At 46.4% G+C, this 18,709-nt stretch overlaps 1 protein-coding gene across 1 annotated transcript in view; it reads right to left on the bottom strand.

The window, feature by feature from the left end:
* The window catches only part of LOC141096870 (meprin A subunit beta-like), an 89,894-nt gene that overhangs the window by 17,587 nt on the left and 53,598 nt on the right, over positions 1-18,709 (bottom strand). The window contains exons 11-12 of the mRNA XM_073583730.1: positions 8,661-9,101; positions 1,599-1,778 (exon numbers count right to left, since the gene is read on the bottom strand). Coding sequence (XP_073439831.1) covers positions 1,599-1,778; positions 8,661-9,101 — 621 coding nt within the window. The remainder of the gene's footprint in view (positions 1-1,598; positions 1,779-8,660; positions 9,102-18,709) is intronic.

Below are 18,709 nucleotides of genomic sequence, written 5' to 3'. Positions count from 1 at the left end.
ACAAACTAACAATCACAGACTGATACAGAGGGGAGAGAGGACCCTGCCCTTTCGGGCTTACATGCTACAGGATGGTGGGGAAGGAGACAGTAGGCTGGCGGGTTGCAGCAGATCCGGTGTTGGTTGAGGTGAGATCACCGATAGTGGTGAGAGAGAAGGAGGTAGCAGGGTCAATGCAGCCTGTAGGCTTTCCTGAAGATGTGGGTTTTCAGGTTCCATCTGAAGGATCCAAATGTGGTTGATAGTCGGACTTGTTGGGGCAAAGAATTCCAGAGAATAGGGGCAACTCGGTAGAAGTCTTGGAGGCGGTTGGGTGAGGAGCGAATAAGTGTGGAGGAGAGAAGGAGGTCTTGGGAGGACCGGAGATTACGTGAGGGAAGGTATCGGGAGATTAGTTCAGAGACATATGGGGGGGACAGGTTATAGATGGCCTTGTAGGTCAGCATTAGTAATTTGAACTGGATACGCTGAGGGAATGGGAGCCAGTGAAGAGATTTGCAGAGGGGAGAAGCGGAGGAGTAGCGAGGAGAGAGACGAATTAGTCGGGCAGCAGAGTTAAGGATGGACTGGAGAGGTGCGAGGGTGTTAGCAGGGAGACCACAGAAAAGGATGTTGCAGTAGTCGAGGCCGGAGATGATATTGGAAGTTTTACCCTGTGGGGTTGTTACCTTTCAATTAAGTTTGTACCCCAGTTTGTTCTAAAATGGCAAAAAGGGCTGCACTCGCTTTCCCCGGGTCCACAGGTGTGTCTCCGCCATTGCTTTCGGTCCCTGACATTGGTTATGGCATTACCTAACAACACAGTAGCCAATCAGTGAGCTCAGTGGCTCTGATTGGAGGATTCTACACTTTCCATTTGCTTCTTTTCTTATGTTTGTCTTTTTTGTGTGAAGTTTGCCATTGGGGGCTGCTTTTAGGGCTTCCAGAAATTTTCACCTGATTCATCATTAGCAACTTTTTGAAGAGTCACAAAATTTTTCTGCTTTCTGCAAATGCAATCCAGTTTCCCCTGTTTAATGTACGCCTGAAGTATTGCTCCTAACTTTCCAACATTTTAGAACAAAATACGACTTTTTGCACTAAAAGGATGCAAACAAGTCCAAGTAAAAATAAAGCGTTGGAGTCCCGGAAATACATGATTCTGATGGAAACCCTGATAGATGGAGACAGTCACTTCAGTTAAGCCGATGGGGTCTTTGTATACACTGTCTGACCTCCTTTCAGGCAGTATTCACGATTTTCATACATGTACAAAAAAATATGGTAGATCACTTTTTAGTGTATGTCTAAAAAGAAACGAACACTGCCATGTCTGAGGACAGGCGTTGTCCAAAGTTTCTCCATGGGCTTCATTGAAGTGAATGGCCATGTCGGAATCTGTTTTTTTGGAGATTCCAACAAAAACCCCAATGCAGTGTTCAGCGGACAGCATTGTAGGTTTGAAAAACCTAGCCTTGCTCCCCGCTCACTATTGTAGAAAAGCATGCACACCCAGCTGAGGCATTTCTATAGTGGTGTAGTTGCTAGAAGGATTTTGTGTTTTTCTTTTAATTACATTATGATATTTGAGACTTAGATGTTGTCATTGTTCATCTCACCATCTACGGATAGTAATAGGAAGGCATCTCCGCCTTTTAGAAAATCTCTACTGCGAACTCTTTCATGTGTGATATATGCTGTAGTTCCAAGTCCTGGTCCACGGAAAAACTGTGTTCCATTATCAAAGGAAACAGAGGAACCGACTAATTCAGGTTTATCCCAGAAATATTTACCATCATCTGAAATTAAAAATGCACACTTTCAGTTTTTCTGTCTTGTAACATCTGCATTAAAAGCCATAAACGTGTATATTATTATATAACCACAAATAGGCTACAGCCACACTAGCAGTATTTGTTCAGTATTTTTTCCTCAGCATTTTTAAGCAAAAACCAAGTGAGAAACAATCAGAGGACAAGGAATAATAGAAACAAGTGCACCAATTCTGCATATTTGACCCACTCTGGGTTTTGGCTTAAAAATACTGATGTGAAATACTGACTAAATACTGCTAATGTGGCCGTAGCCTTACCGTGTACATCCAAGTATATATTGAATTCATATGATGCACCACTTGCAATACGTTTTAACTTTTCATGTGGTTTATTAGCAGACGTCCTTTCTGAACACTGCAGGAATTGATGGTAAAGCTCCAGTACCTCCATCATTTCTGCTGGAGCTTTACAGTCAGTGTATATGTGTCAGGCCGGTGTTAAGGCCCCGTCTCACTAAGCGACTTACCAGCGATCCCGACACCGATATCAAGGTGTCAGGATCGCTAGTAAGTCGCTATGTGATCGCTGGTGAGCTGTCACACAGACAGCTTCACCAGCGATCAGCACAGCGATGCCGAGCGCCCGGCATCGCTGGCCATCCTGTAAAAAATAGAATCAAAATAAAAAATATAGTTATTCTCACCTTCCGACGTCGCGTTCAGTCATCCTGCCTCTCTCCACGCTCCGGTCCCAGTGATCCTTTGCATGAATGACCGCGAGATGTCACGGTCTCGCAGGATAACAAAGTCTCGCGGTCATTCGTGCAAAGGATCACTGGGACCGGAGCGTGGAGAGAGGCGGGATGGCTGAACGGGACGTCGGAAGGTGAGAATAACTATATTTTTTTATTTTTTTTATTATTTTTTACACCTGATCGCTGGTCTCCCGCTGTCACACACAGCGATGCGTGCTGGCCAGCGGGAGACCAGCGACCAAAGAAATGTCCAGAGGTTTCTTGCAGCGATCAGCGATACCGGCAGGGGGGCCGCTCGCTGATCGCTGTCACACACAGCGATCTCGCTGGTGAGATCGCTGTTACGTCACAAAAGTTGTGACTCAGCAGCGATCTCGCTACCGAGATTGCTTAGTGAGACGGGGCCTTTACACTTACCGTATGAAAAAAAAAACAGTCCGAGTCTCCCTGCCGAGAGTCGCAGGAGTGTAATGTGAGTGTCATGTGAATACAATCCGATTTCTCACACCTAGCATCTGATTTACATCCGAATGAAGTGCGATTGCTATCCGATTGCAATGGGATTTTAACATGAGCTTTTACATACAGCAATTCTCTGTCATTTACACATCGTTTTCAAACAAAATATTATTCAAAACACACACATTATATATATATATATATATATATAATCTATTATATAAAGCTCAAGTGTGTGTATGTATGTATGTATGTATGTATGTATGTGTGTGTGTGTGTGTGTGTGTGTGTATGTCAGGGATAGGCATCCGACCCGTCGCAGCTACAGCCACAAAATTTGGCACAGTCACACGTCTGGACCCCGAGAGTGTCCTAAGCTATGTTGTGAGGTGAAATTTTAACCCCGCGCGTTCCAATTCACGAAACAATTTTGCCCCTATCTACATACTGGGGAAAAAGTGTGTGCGTATCAAGCCCCGCCCCTCATTATGATGTCACAATGGTTGCCATGGCGACGCTGATGTCATCATAGGTTGCAAGCCCCGCCGCTCATTATGATGTCATAATGGTTAACTATGAGATGGAGGATGTGTGACGGGTATATGGGCGCTGGACTATGAGATGGAGGATATGTATGACGGGTATATGGGCACGGGACTATGGGATGGAGGATGTGTGATGGGTATATGGGCACTGGACTATGGGATGGAGGATATGTATGACGGGTATATGGGCACGGGACTATGGGATGGCGGATATGTATGATGGGTATATGGGCATGGGGCTATGGGATGGAGGATATGTATGATGGGTATATGGGCATTGAACTATGAGATGAATGATGTGTGATGGGTATATGGGCACTCAACTATGGGATGGCGAATATGTATGATGGGTATATGGGCATGGGACTATGGGATGGAGAATATGTATGATGGGTATATGGGCATGGGACTATGGGATGGAGGATGTGTGATGGGTATATGGGCACTTGACTATGGGATGGAGGATATGTATGATGGGTATATGGGCATGGGACTATGGGATAGAGAATATGTATGATAGGTATATGGGCATCGGACTATGGGATGGAGGATGTGTGATGGATATATGGGCACACTACTATGGGATGGAGGATATGTATTAAGGGTATATGGGCACGGGCCTATGGGATCGTGGATATGTATGATGGGTATATGGGCACGGGACTATGGAATGGAGGATAATTATAATTTGCTATAACTAACCACAGTTAGTTACTATGAAAAAGTGTGTGTGTATCAAGCCCCGCCCCTCATTATGATGTCACAATGGTTGCCATGGCGACGCTGATGTCATCATAGGTTGCAAGCCCCGCCGCTCATTATGATGTCATAATGGTTAACTATGAGATGGAGGATGTGTGACGGGTATATGGGCGCTGGACTATGAGATGGAGGATATGTATGACGGGTATATGGGCACGGGACTATGGGATGGAGGATGTGTGATGGGTATATGGGCACTGGACTATGGGATGGAGGATATGTATGACGGGTATATGGGCACGGGACTATGGGATGGCGGATATGTATGATGGGTATATGGGCATGGGGCTATGGGATGGAGGATATGTATGATGGGTATATGGGCATTGAACTATGAGATGAATGATGTGTGATGGGTATATGGGCACTCAACTATGGGATGGCGAATATGTATGATGGGTATATGGGCATGGGACTATGGGATGGAGAATATGTATGATGGGTATATGGGCATGGGACTATGGGATGGAGGATGTGTGATGGGTATATGGGCACTTGACTATGGGATGGAGGATATGTATGATGGGTATATGGGCATGGGACTATGGGATAGAGAATATGTATGATAGGTATATGGGCATCGGACTATGGGATGGAGGATGTGTGATGGATATATGGGCACACTACTATGGGATGGAGGATATGTATTAAGGGTATATGGGCACGGGCCTATGGGATCGTGGATATGTATGATGGGTATATGGGCACGGGACTATGGAATGGAGGATAATTATAATTTGCTATAACTAACCACAGTTAGTTACTATGAAAAAGTGTGTGTGTATCAAGCCCCGCCCCTCATTATTATGTCATAATGGTTGCCATGGCGATGCTGATGTCATCATAGGTTGCAAGCCCAGCCACTCATTATGTTGTCATAATGGTTGACTATGGGATGGAGGATGTGTGATGGGTATATGGGCACTGGACTATGGGATGGAGGATAGACTATGGGATGGAGGATATGTATGATGGGTATATGGGCATGGGACTATGAGATTAAGGATGTGTGATGGCTATATGGGCACTTGACTATGGGATGGAGGTTATGTATGATGGGTATATGGGCATGGGCCTATGGGATGGTGGATATGTATGATGGGTATATGGGCATGGGACTATGGAATGGAGGATGTGTGCTGGGTATATGGGCACTCGACTATGGGATGGAGGATATGTATGATGGGTATATGGGCACGGGCCTATGGGATGGAGAATATGTATGATGGGTATATGGGCACGGGACTATGGGATGGAGGGTAATTATAATTTGTTATAACTAACCACAGTTAGTTACTATGCCCGGGTAGCACCGGGTTCTTCAGCTAATATATATATATATATATATATATATATATATATATATATATATATATATAACTGTACGTGTTATCTATCTGTAGGAGGGAGAGTCCCACTGTGTAACTGGACTGGAACCAGGGGGACAGTCACCAAGGTTCCCAGGGAGACTGTTTCCGGGGGATATATTGTAAGGACGGACCAGAGACAGTTCCAGAAGGAGTGGGGGTGGAGTCAATATAAAAGGAGCTATGGACGCCAGTAGGGGGCAGTCGACGGAACAGGGGAGAAGGAGCAGGATGTCTAGACGACGCCAGAGAGCCAGAGCCCACAGGAGTGAGCGACAGCCAGCGAGGACGGAGGGAGATCCACGACTGCCAGTAGAGAGACAGCCCCGGACGATTCAGGAGGGAGACGCTGACCACACGACAGCGTACCCGCCCCTGTCATTTCAGCCCGCGGCCTGCCTGCTGCCGCCACTGCCCCACTCCGGCCCGCGGTTGCGGCCTGCCTGCTGTCGTCCGTGGCTGCCGCCAGCCAGCTTCAGTCCGCGGTCGTGGCCTACCCGCGGTCGCCTGTGGCCGGCACTGCCCGACTCCAATCCTCGGCTGCGGCCTGAATCCCCCGTGCCTGCGATTACTACATACAGTATCTATGTGTGTGTCACTGACATCTTTATGAATTGTCGGCTGCCCATGAATTGTCGGCTTTTCAAAGGACACCGGTGTGTAAACATCGGACAGCACTTGCATGGTCCGTGTGGTGTCCGATTTTTTCTCGCACCCATAGGCTTGCATTGGCGAGACTCGGCTGATAAAGGCGTAAAATTGCAGCATGCTGTGATTTTACACGCATGTAGAATACGCCCGAGAAAATACGGTGATGTGAGCTGCCCCATAGATTAACACTGGTCTGAGTGCTATGCAAAGTTTTCTCGCATAGCACTCATCCGTATTTTACGCTAGTGTGACTCTGGTCTTAGACCTACTAAAGCTCAAAAGTGAGGAGCTGCAGATTGTACAGCCATAATGTTGTATTTGGCCTGTATCCTTTGGGTATTTTTAATTTGTTCCAATTAGAACTGAACTCTTAGAACTGATAAGTTTGCTGTATCCTTGTCAGAAAGGCTGCATCACCCTTTATGAAAGTTTAACTCCATCTTAGGTTACGTTCTCACAATGAATTTTTGGTGAGTTTTTCATGCTGCATATTTTTAAAAAAATGCAAATAACTTATTTTCCTTAATGGTTGCAGAAATGGTGCAGAAAATCTGAAATATCAAAAGCTCAGCCAAAAGCTCATCATGGAAGCGTACAGCATGGAAGCATTTACATAGCTGTATCAAATGTCCGAGTGCTGCCTGATTTTTTTTTTAGTCAGATGGTGCACATACCCATAGGTCCCGGATTCATCGAAGTGTTTATGCAAGAAAGTTGGCGTAAAACACTTTTAAAAGCCACAATTTTTTGGAGCAATGCATAATTGCACATCTGTGAAAATCACAGAGCCAAGTGTGAGATCCATGAGACTCCGAGTAGATGCTATTCTGATCCACTTCCTCTATGTGCTAAAAAAAAATCAGAAAGCACACTTACACTTCACACAGATGTGCAGTAGTTTTTATGTTCTCCCCGTGTTTGCATGGGTTCTCCGGTTTCCTCCCACACTACAAGGACATTCTGTTAGGGAATCTAATTTGTGAACTCCAATGGGGACAGTGATGATGATATCTATAAAGTGCTGTTTTAATGTGCTATATAAGTGAATAAAATAAAGAAAAATAAATAAATGTGTGAATGTAACCTTCGTCTGAATAACAATTCCTCAGTGTCCCTCCTCCCTGCCACTGCTAAGCTCACACACTCCTCAGTACGATCTTCAGCTGTCAGTTAGGCTCTGTGGGTCTGTGTCGGAGGGAGGGAATGGAATACACTGAGTTCATTCTAATGCTTAACTCATAAAATGCTCATCCTAACACCAGAATTTTGTAGCCATTCTGACACAAATTTTAAAGGTAAATACACCAGCCTCATCAGGTCTAAAGGTGCCGTCACACTTAGCGATGCACCAGCGATCCCGACCAGCGATATGACGCGGTCAGGATCGCTGGTGCATCGCTAAGTGGTCGCTAGTGAGCTGCCACACAGGCAGATCTCACCAACGACATAGCAGGGGTCGGGGGTCGCTACTTACCTGTCAGACGAGGCGATCCTGACGTCCTCCCGCCCGCGTCCACGCGTCGCTCGTCGGCGCCACAGGAAGCCCAGCAGGAAGCTGATGATGAGAAACAGTCCAGGACGTTCTCGCACGATCAGCGATAACCAGCGGGGCAGCGGTCGGAGGTAAGTATCAGACATAGCGATATCACTAGCAATATCGCTGCTACGTCACAAAACCAGTGACGTTACAGCGATATTGCTAGCGATATCGCTTAGTGTGACAGGCCCTAAGAGATCTATTTAATAAGGTTTGCTGCTTGTATTGTGAAATATGTTGATAAATCTGCTTAAAATAATATGCTACTTCCTTGAAAGGGGTAGTTCAGTTCCTAATTTTTTGTTACCTATAAAATAACAAATGAAGGCTATACTTAAATATTGCCCACAAGTCTCAGGACATCGGCCTCCAGTACAATGGTTCAACACGGACATGTGATTGGTGTGTGGAAACATCATCGCTGGAGGTCAAGATACGGAGAAGGGCAGGAGACCCAGGAGTCAGTAGCATGAGTATGGAGGATTGTAAGGTTAGGATTACTCCGCCTATCATTTCATACCATGAAACTTTCTATATATTACAAACAGTCTTTTATTCACATTAATAATTTGTTATGTCGTTATAGCAAATTAATCAGTGCTATTTTATAGTTATTTGTTCTTTATATTTCTAAGTGTCATTTGATATCACATGTACTTAGTCCTTGTACTTGTACTAATGGTAGTGGACAATAACAAGTTTAATTTTTGCTATATTATCATAAATCTTATTGATGGATTTTAGCTCTAGGTTAATAAAAAATCAGAGCAGCTTAAACTTTAAGTCTTTTACATATTGCAATTCCGATGAGAAATCATGTATTCTACTCACTCGTCAGGCGGTTGGGATCTGTTGTAATGCTCCGCAGATTTGACATGCGCTTTCGAATATCTGGATTTTGATCCATGAGCGTCATTGTCGCTTGTCTCAGAGAACACGGCCATTGTAGTTTGTTGTCATTCTCTCCAGAGATGAGATGGAAAAATATCTCTAGGTTATCAGCATTGGATGAAAGTTGTACTTGAAAAGCGTACCCATCCTTAGAATAGTACGGTGGGCTATAAATCGGCTGGGATAGACTGCTTAGCTGGTTGGTAAAGTTCCGGATGTGCCAGATATGATGTGGACACTTGGCCTCTGAAAAATTGATGTCATCAACTGAAATTCCCCCAGCAGAGGATCCACTGCCTTTTACTCCTTCAAACACTACACGGAACTTATTTTTGGTTGATATAGAGACATGATACAACTGCCAGTATTCCGCTGGTTGACCTGAAAAGAAAAATTTATCATAAAACAATTCAGTCAATGATTGTCATTCTGAAGACATCCATCTGATGACTCCATGCCGGTTATGTGCTTGTAAGGGTGTGAGAGGGATGGTCATATGCCTCTCTCTCTGAAGATAACATTATGTGGGTATATTGTACATAGAACCTTATAGGCACTAAGGTGCGCAGATAATGAACAATGTGTGTATAATGTTCCTAATGTATATGTCACGGGGGCTTAGTTCAACTAAGGCTGAAATACCCGGGGCCCCTGTGGTGTCCCTTTTACTAGGGGAAACCCTGTCTGACCCTCAACCCAGGGTTTTTGCTGAAGGTGCAAATGCCTGAGCCTCCGACCTTTCCTTATCTCCTGCTCAGCCCTGCACTTAACCCTCCACCCTCCACCCAGTGAGGAGTCACACCACCAAAGCTCCCACACAAATAATGACAGACAGGGAGAACTTAAACTGCACTGCGCCGCACACACACAGGAATAAACAGTAATGTGAACAGGGCACAACTAAACACAAATATGGGAAGGAGAAAGGATAACGACGGATCATACGACACCAGATATGAATCTCTCTCTCTTGAACACCTCCACTCCAGACCGGAACCACTTGGTATGAAACACAAGCTATAATCGGCGACGCCCATATGCCAGTATGACTATTTAAAGACCGTGGGCGTGACTAACCTTCCAACCTGGTCTCCAGCAGGATTAACCCCCGAGAGCCTGAAGATCAAACCGGCGCCACTGAGGCTATAGTGGCTGGAGGTGGAACTACCTCTGCCTGCCGGATGCTGTGGTGTGAACAGCGTCCGACATGACAGTACCCCGTCTTCTACGAGGGACCCCAGGGCCCTCAAGACTCATAGGACCCGGCTTGTCCGGATGACGACGGTGAAAAGAACTGACCAGCCGATCCGCATGTATGTCTGAGACTGGAACCCAAGACCTCTCCTCTGGACCATACCCCCGCCAGTGCACCAAATACTGAAGAGTACGGCGTACTACTCGAGAGTCCACCACCTTGGCGACCTCGAACTCTAACTCGCCATCCACCATGACTGGAGGTGGCATCGGCGTCGTGTCCACCAAGCCTACCACCTTTTTCAATAAAGCCCTGTGAAAAACGTTATGTATTCTGTACACCGCAGGAAGTTCCAACCGATAAGCCACTGGGTTAATGATGGCAGAAATCCTAAAAGGCCCAATAAACCTTGGACCCAGTTTTAAAGATGGGATTTTGAGTTTTATGTTCTTCGTAGCTAACCACACCCATTCACCCACACACAGGTTCGGACCTGGCACGCGTCTACTGTCAGCCACCCGTTTGTACCTGGCACTCATGCTCAACAAACGCTGTTTCACCCGCCTCCAGACTGATGACAATTGGGCTCCTAGCTGATCCTCCTCCGGGACACCCCCGGAGTCACCCTGACGTAAGGTACAAAACTGAGGATGTTGACCGTACACACAAAAGAATGGAGACTCTCCTGATGACTCTTGGCGGTGATTATTTAATGCGAATTCGGCCAGAGGAAGGAAAGTAGACCACTCCTCCTGGTTGTCGGACACAAAGCATCGTAAATACTGTTCTAGATTTTGGTTCATGCGCTCAGTTTGTCCATTAGACTGTGGATGAAACGCCGATGAATGTGACAACTTGATCCCCAACCTAGAGCAAAAAGCTTTCCAAAACCTCGCCACAAATTGCGTACCCCTATCAGATACTATGTCAGACGGTACTCCGTGGAGTCTGACCACCTCCTTCACAAATACCTGAGCCAACGTCTTAGCATTGGGCAAAGAGGACAACGCCACAAAATGCGCCATCTTTGAAAAACGGTCAACCACCACCAGGATGACCGTGTTCCCTGCCGAGGCTGGCAAGTCAGTGATAAAATCCATGGAGATTTCTGTCCATGGCCTATTGGGTACCCCCAGAGGCTGTAGCGTGCCAGCAGGACGGGTTCGGGGTGACTTAGCCCTAGCGCACGTGATGCAAGCTGCCACGTACGAGACCACGTCCTGCCGGATTTTGGGCCACCAGAAACGACGCGATACCAGCTCTAAGGTGCCCTTCACCCCTGGGTGACCAGCCAGTACCGAATCGTGGTGTTCCTTCAACACCTTAGGCCGAAGATGCAGGGGTACAAATGATTTGTTGGTGGGAAGTCCTGGTGGTACCTCCTCTTGGGCCTCGGCAATCTCCGCCTCTACCTCAGTCGTGAGAGCCGAGACCACTACCCCTTTCTGGAGGATGGGTACCGGCTTTTCCCGAGGTTCTCCCCCCGGAAAACACCTAGACAAAGCATCCGCCTTGGTGTTTTTAGCCCCGGGACGGTACGTCACAAGAAAATTGAAACGAGTAAAAAACAATGCCCAGCGAGCCTGCCTAGGAGACAGACGCTTGGCCGACTCCAGGTAGAGCAGATTCTTATGGTCGGTGATAACTGTGACCTGGTGAGCCGCCCCCTCCAAGAAGTGTCGCCATTCCTCAAAAGCCAGTTTGATGGCCAACAACTCCCTGTTGCCGATATCATAATTCCGTTCGGCCGGCGACAGCTTCTTGGAGAAGTAGGCGCATGGATGCATCTCGCTCAAGGACGAGCCTTGAGACAGTACTGCCCCCACTCCCACCTCTGACGCATCAACCTCTACCACAAAAGGTTTAGACACGTCTGGTTGCACCAGAATGGGGGCTGAAGCAAAACTATTCTTCAGACGCTCAAATGCACGTATAGCCACCTCAGGCCAGTTCGCCAGATCGGCACCCTTCTTTGTCATGTCCGTGAGCGGTTTGGCGACAGTCGAAAAGTGTTTTATAAATTTCCTATAATAATTCGCAAACCCAAGGAACCGCTGGAGTGCTTTCAGACTCTCCGGCCTCTCCCATTGCAACACCGCTTGCACCTTAGCGGTGTCCATTTTAAAACCGGCTGCGGACACAATATATCCCAAAAAGGGCAACTCCTGGACAAAAAATAAACATTTTTCCAGCTTAGCATAGAGCTGGTTCTCCCGGAGCAACTGTAACACCTGCCTAACATGCTCCAAATGAGTGTCCCGATCGCTAGAATAAATGAGGATATCATCCAGGTATACAATCACAAATCTCCCCAGGACATGAGCAAATACATCATTAATAAAATGTTGGAAAACGGCAGGCGCGGTGGTCAACCCAAACGGCATAACCAGACTCTCAAAATGACCCTCAGGAGTGTTAAACGCCGTCTTCCACTCATCCCCCTGACGGACCCTTATGAGGTTATACGCCCCCCTGAGGTCCAGCTTGGAAAACCATTTCGCCCCCGCTACCTGGTTGAACAAATCCGGGATCAACGGCATTGGGTAGGGATCACGGATAGTAATCTGGTTTAACTCTCGGAAATCCAGACACGGGCATAACCCCCCATCTTTCTTCTTAATGAAGAAAAACCCCGCGGCTACAGGCGAGGACGAAGGCCGGATGTGACCTTTGCTCAGACTCTCCGCGATGTAGTCTTTCAGAGCTTGTCTCTCAGGACCAGAAATATTAAACATCCTGGCCTTAGGTAATTTGGCCCCGGGTTTTAACCTAATAGCACAGTCATAGGCTCTATGTGGAGGCAGTTCTGAGCAACCCTTCTCAGAGAAAACATCCGCGAAATCCTGCAAAGCCTCCGGCAGGCTGGGCGTCACGGCGGACACACATGTGGCCAAGCAATTGTCTTGGCAGAAACCACTCCATTGTACTATGTCCTGAGTTTTCCAATCAATTACCGGGTTGTGCCTGGACAACCATGGAAAACCCAGGACCATTTGTGCTGGGAGATTACGGAGGACCCTACATGTAACCGACTCAGAATGTAGGACCCCAATGTGGAATTTCACCTCTGCCACCAACTCAGTAATCTCCCCTTGAGGGAGGGGAATAGCATTAATGGTCACCACCTGTATGGGGTGAGGAAGTTTTTCGATCTTAAACCCGGCGGTGTGTGCAAACTCCTCATCTATGAGATTGGTGGCGGAACCGCTATCCACAAACACTGATATAGGTAGCTCTCTGCCGGCGATAATAACCTTGGCAGGGAGCATACATTGAGATACCATCATGGAGGATATGCATACGCTCAGTTGGGTCTCCTCCATACCCTCTGAGCTTAACAGTTTTCCGCCGGTGTGACCCTCTTAGGTAGTACCGGGCAAACGTTAACATAATGACCTCCTTTACCACAGTAGAAACATGCTCCGGGCTTCCGGAACCCCGGAGCGCGAGGCTGAACCTGTGCCACGCCAGCAATCTGCATAGGTTCAGGGGACTCATCTACTTCAACCACACCTGCACCTCTGTTTTCCCCCAGAGGTAGCGTCTCCTGTGCCCCCTGACGAAAACGGCGATCAATACGTATCACCAAACTCATGGCAGACTCCAATGATGCCGGAGTCTCATACATCAGGAGGGCTTGTTTCACCCTCCCTGATACCCCATGAATAAACTGGCTCCGCAGTGCTGGGTCATTCCACTGTGTGTCTACAGCCCAGCGGCGAAATTCCGAACAATAGTCTTCTGCCAAGCGCTCCCCCTGGCAGAGGGCGCGGATTTTAGATTCCGCTAGAGCCAGTCGGTCAGGGTCATCGTAAATGAGTCCGAGGGCAGAAAAAACATTATCGACCGAAAGAAATGTAGCAGAGTCAGCTGGTAAGGAAAATGCCCATGCTTGGGGGTCACCACTCAGTAATGACAACACCAGCCCTACTCGCTGGGCCTCATTACCTGAGGATATTGGCCGCATGCGGAAGTATAATTTGCAGGCCTCCCGAAATACGACAAATTTGCTGCGATCGCCTGAAAATCGTTCTGGCAGCGGAAACTTCGGCTCTGCACCGATACCTGCAGATGCCGTTTGCACCTTTGCTACTACCAGGCCCTGCTGCTGAACTGCCCCTTTCAACTCGGAGACCTGTATGGACAGCGCCGCCAACTGGCGGGTTATGGAATCTAATGGATCCATGGACTCCTGAAAAAATGTGGGCCGATTATAATGTCACGGGGGCTTAGTTCAACTAAGGCTGAAATACCCGGGGCCCCTGTGGTGTCCCTTTTACTAGGGGAAACCCTGTCTGACCCTCAACCCAGGGTTTTTGCTGAAGGTGCAAATGCCTGAGCCTCCGACCTTTCCTTATCTCCTGCTCAGCCCTGCACTTAACCCTCCACCCTCCACCCAGTGAGGAGTCACACCACCAAAGCTCCCACACAAATAATGACAGACAGGGAGAACTTAAACTGCACTGCGCCGCACACACACAGGAATAAACAGTAATGTGAACAGGGCACAACTAAACACAAATATGGGAAGGAGAAAGGATAACGACGGATCATACGACACCAGATATGAATCTCTCTCTCTTGAACACCTCCACTCCAGACCGGAACCACTTGGTATGAAACACAAGCTATAATCGGCGACGCCCATATGCCAGTATGACTATTTAAAGACCGTGGGCGTGACTAACCTTCCAACCTGGTCTCCAGCAGGATTAACCCCCGAGAGCCTGAAGATCAAACCGGCGCCACTGAGGCTATAGTGGCTGGAGGTGGAACTACCTCTGCCTGCCGGATGCTGTGGTGTGAACAGCGTCCGACATGACAGTATAACACATAAGGTTAAGTATAGTACACAGGTATAGATAAGCAATGGGAAAGTGCAGTGGTCAGCACGAAAGAATTAAAAAGTAGATAGGTACAGGTTAATAAGCAGGTAATGTGTTTTTGAGCCGCTCCATTAGGGGAGGGGTAGTGCCAGTTAACCAGTGGGACAATTCATGAGTAGAGGCAGTCAGAGGGAGAGTGAGAGTTTTGGATGGAGAGATAGCAGCAGTTGGAAGCTGGAGGACAAGAGGAGCACGGTCTGTTCAACATGAAGAAAACGTCAGCCATAAAACTCGGAGCGGATATTAGTGGAACATGCGGGGACTATGGTCCAACCGAGGCACTGTGACGTGTGCCTCAAATCCTTTCTAGGGGAAGAAGTTGAATCACATACGGGACTTGGGATGGGACTCATGGAAGCTGCAGAGCCGGAAGGAGTATCCCAGGGGCTAGAGATGCCAGACCAGGAAGGGATAGCTCAGGGCAAGCGAAGTGCGGACATGAGAACATGCTGTGCTATGGACTTTGAAAACGGAAAATGTCTGTGCCCAATACGGCGTGTCTCATTATGAGGAAAATGGTCAGTTAAGTGAAGTTCTACATCAAAAATGAATTGTATGTCCCATAATGTGTGTAGGGTGGGTCCTGAACCCAAAGAACCAGAGACCAGAGAAGGCTTAGGCCTGCAACCAAAGCGTGAGTGCACTTCACCACAATCATAGTACATGGGAATCAGGACACCGTTTATTTGCAGGGTGCCAGGGTGTGGGAACACAGCAGCCCCTCGCCAATGACTACCGCCCTGTGCACCTTACATGCTGACCATAGAAGTCTATGGAGAAATACTGTACCTCCAAATGGTGCCAATTTCATAATGATACAAAACAAGCACAAGAAAAAAATGTCCCACATTCCATTGAATGCCATATTGTAGAGATATTTGTATCCGAAAAGTAATATTAATACGATTCATAAGGACTGAGGTACATAATACTGTGGACCCATACACTTTAAAGGGAATCTGTCATCAGGATTTTACTACTGAGAGCAGCATAATGTGGGGCAGAGATACTGATTCAAGCAATGTATCACTGACTGAGCTTCTTGCTGCAATTTTGATAAAATCACTGTTTTCTCTGCTGCAGATCTAGCAGTTCTCATTATTATTATTTATTATTATAGTGCCATTTATTCCATGGCGCTTTACATGTGAGGAGGGGTATACAATGAATGCTGATTTCTGATTGACCCACCACACCACACCACTGATTGGCAGCTTTCTGTGTGCATAGGCAGAAAGCTGACAATTAGTGATGAGTGTGAGATTATACAGAATTTATGACTATGGACGAGAATGATAAATAGTGATAATCTAACTGCTGATTTAACAGTGTTTTTATCAAAACTACAGCAATCAGCTCAGTAAGTAACCAGGGATGACCGAACTCATGGAAATTCAGGTTCTGGTACCTGACAAGACCTTTAGTTCAAAGTTCTGTTCAAGTACCAGAACTTTACCAAAAACCAAACCCCATTGAAGTGTAAGGGGAGCTGGAAAAAACTCTCTCTCTCCCTTCCCTCGGAACTCCGAACTTTTCACCAGACTTCTAATAGAAATCAGTTTTCGGTGTTTAGCAGCAGGACACACACTGGTTGGTATGAACCCCAAACTTTTAACCCCTTAGTGATAGAGCCAATTTGGTACTTAATGTCCAAGCCAATTTTTACAATTCTGACCACTGTCACTTTATGAGATTATAGCGCTAAAATGCTTCAACGTTTCCCTCTGATTCGGAGTTTGTTTTTTCATGACATATTGTACTCATTTGTTAGTGGTAAAATTTCTTCTATATAACTTGCATTTATTTATGAAAAAAATGGAAATGTGGCAAAAATTTTGAAGATTTAACAATTTTCAAACTTTTAATTTTTGTACCTTTAAATTAGAGAGTGGTTTCACAGAAAATAGTTAATAAATAACATTTCCCATATGTCAAGTTTACATCAGCACAATTTTGGAAACATTATTTTTTTTGTTAGGATGTTATAAGGGTTAAAAGTTGACCAGAGATTTCTCATTTTTCCAACAAAATTTACAAAACCATTTTTTTAGGGACCACCTCACATTTGAAGCGAGTTTGGGGGGTCAATATAACAGAAAATACCCAAAAGTTACACTATTCTAAAAACTGCACCCCTCAAGGTGCACAAAACCATATTCAAGAAGTTTATTAATCCTTAAGGTGCTTGACGAGAAGTAAAGCAATGAGGAAGGAAAAATGAACATTTTACTTTTTTCACAAAAAATTTACTTTGGAACCATTTTTTTTATTTTCACAAGGGTATCAGGAGAAAATGGACCACAAAATTTGTTGTGCAATTTCTCCTGAGTATGCCAATACCCCGTATATGGGGGGAAAGCCACTGTTTGGGCGCATGGCAGGTCTCAGAAGGGAAGGAGCATCAATTGACTTTTTGAATGCAAAATTGGCTGGAATCAATGGTGGCGCCATGTCACGTTTGGAGACCCCCTGATGTGCCTAAGCAGTGGAACCCCCAATCCTAGCTCCAACCCTAACCTCAACACACCCCTAACCCTAATCCCAACTCTAACCATAACCCTAACAACCCTAACCCCAACACACCCCTAACCCTAACCCCAATCCTAAAGGGGGTTTTACACTAAGCAATATCGCTAGCAATATCGCTAAAACGTCACTGGTTTTGTGACGTTATAGCGATATTGCTAGCGATATCGCTATGTGTGATACTTACCAGCGACCGGCTCCCCCGCTGCTCATCGCTGATCGCGCGAGAATGTCCAGCTCCATTTCTCGTCGGGCGCTTCCTGCTGAGACTTCCTGCTGTGACGTCCAGCGACGCGTGGAGGCGGGCGGGAGGACGCAGGATCGCTGTGTGTGAATGGTAAGTATCGTGAGCTGCGTTGCTGCTGCATCGCTGTGAGATCTTTCTGTAGGAAAGCTCACTAGCGATCATTTAGCGATGCACCAGCGATCCTGACCGGGTCGGATCGCTGGTTGGATCGCTTGTGCATCGCTAAATGTAAAAGGGCCTTAACCATAATCCCAACCATAAACACAACCCTAACCCTAGCCCAACCCTAACTTTAGCCCAACCCTAACCCTAGCCCCAACCCTAACTATAGCCCAACCCTAACCCTAGCACCACCCTAACTTTAGCCCAATCCTAACCCTAGCATAACCCTAACTTTAGCCCAACCCTAACTTTAGTCCATCCCTAAATTTAGCCCAACTCTAACCCTAATGGAAAAATGAAAATAAATACTTTTTTATTTTATTATTTTTACCTAAATAACGGGGTGAAAAAGGGGGTTTGATTTACTATTTTTTATTTTGATCACTGTGATAGGGTCTATCACAGTGATCAAAATGAACCAATAGGAAAGATTTCCTATTGTTGCCAGCCGGCAGATCTTGGCGGGCGTACTGCGCATGCGCCCACCATTTTCTTCCCAGAAGAAGACGCCGGCGGCAGGGGGACTTCACAGCAGGATGCAGGGACACTGGAGGTACCGGGAGGAATCTGGGGACCCCATTTCTCTCTCCTCTGATGTGTGATCACGTCAGAGGAGAGAGAAATTACATGGGAAATCAGATTTTTTTGCGGTCGTCATTATTCCGTTAATAACGGCGACTGCAACACTGTGGTTGGTAAAACTGACCCAAATAATGTTCTCTGGGGTCTCAGCTACTCCTGGTAGCCGTGAACCCAGAGAAATTCCAATGGTGGGGGGCGCTATACACTTATTTCTCAGTGCCGTTAAAAACCGGCGCTGAGGCATAAGTACCCTTAATTCCCACCTTTAAAAGGCGTATTGCGGTTATTAAGGGGTTAAGGAATTTGTATTACTTACTTTAAAGTCAAAACTTTACATGCATTTAATTAGTATTTGGTACCATTGCCCTTAAACTGAATGACTTGGGTCAAG

This window comes from Dendrobates tinctorius, unplaced genomic scaffold (genome assembly GCF_039654945.1).
Source record: "Dendrobates tinctorius isolate UK_male_01 unplaced genomic scaffold, ASM3965494v1 ptg000081l, whole genome shotgun sequence".
NCBI lineage: Eukaryota > Metazoa > Chordata > Amphibia > Anura > Dendrobatidae > Dendrobates > Dendrobates tinctorius.
This window is presented reverse-complemented; position numbering and strand designations above follow the sequence as displayed.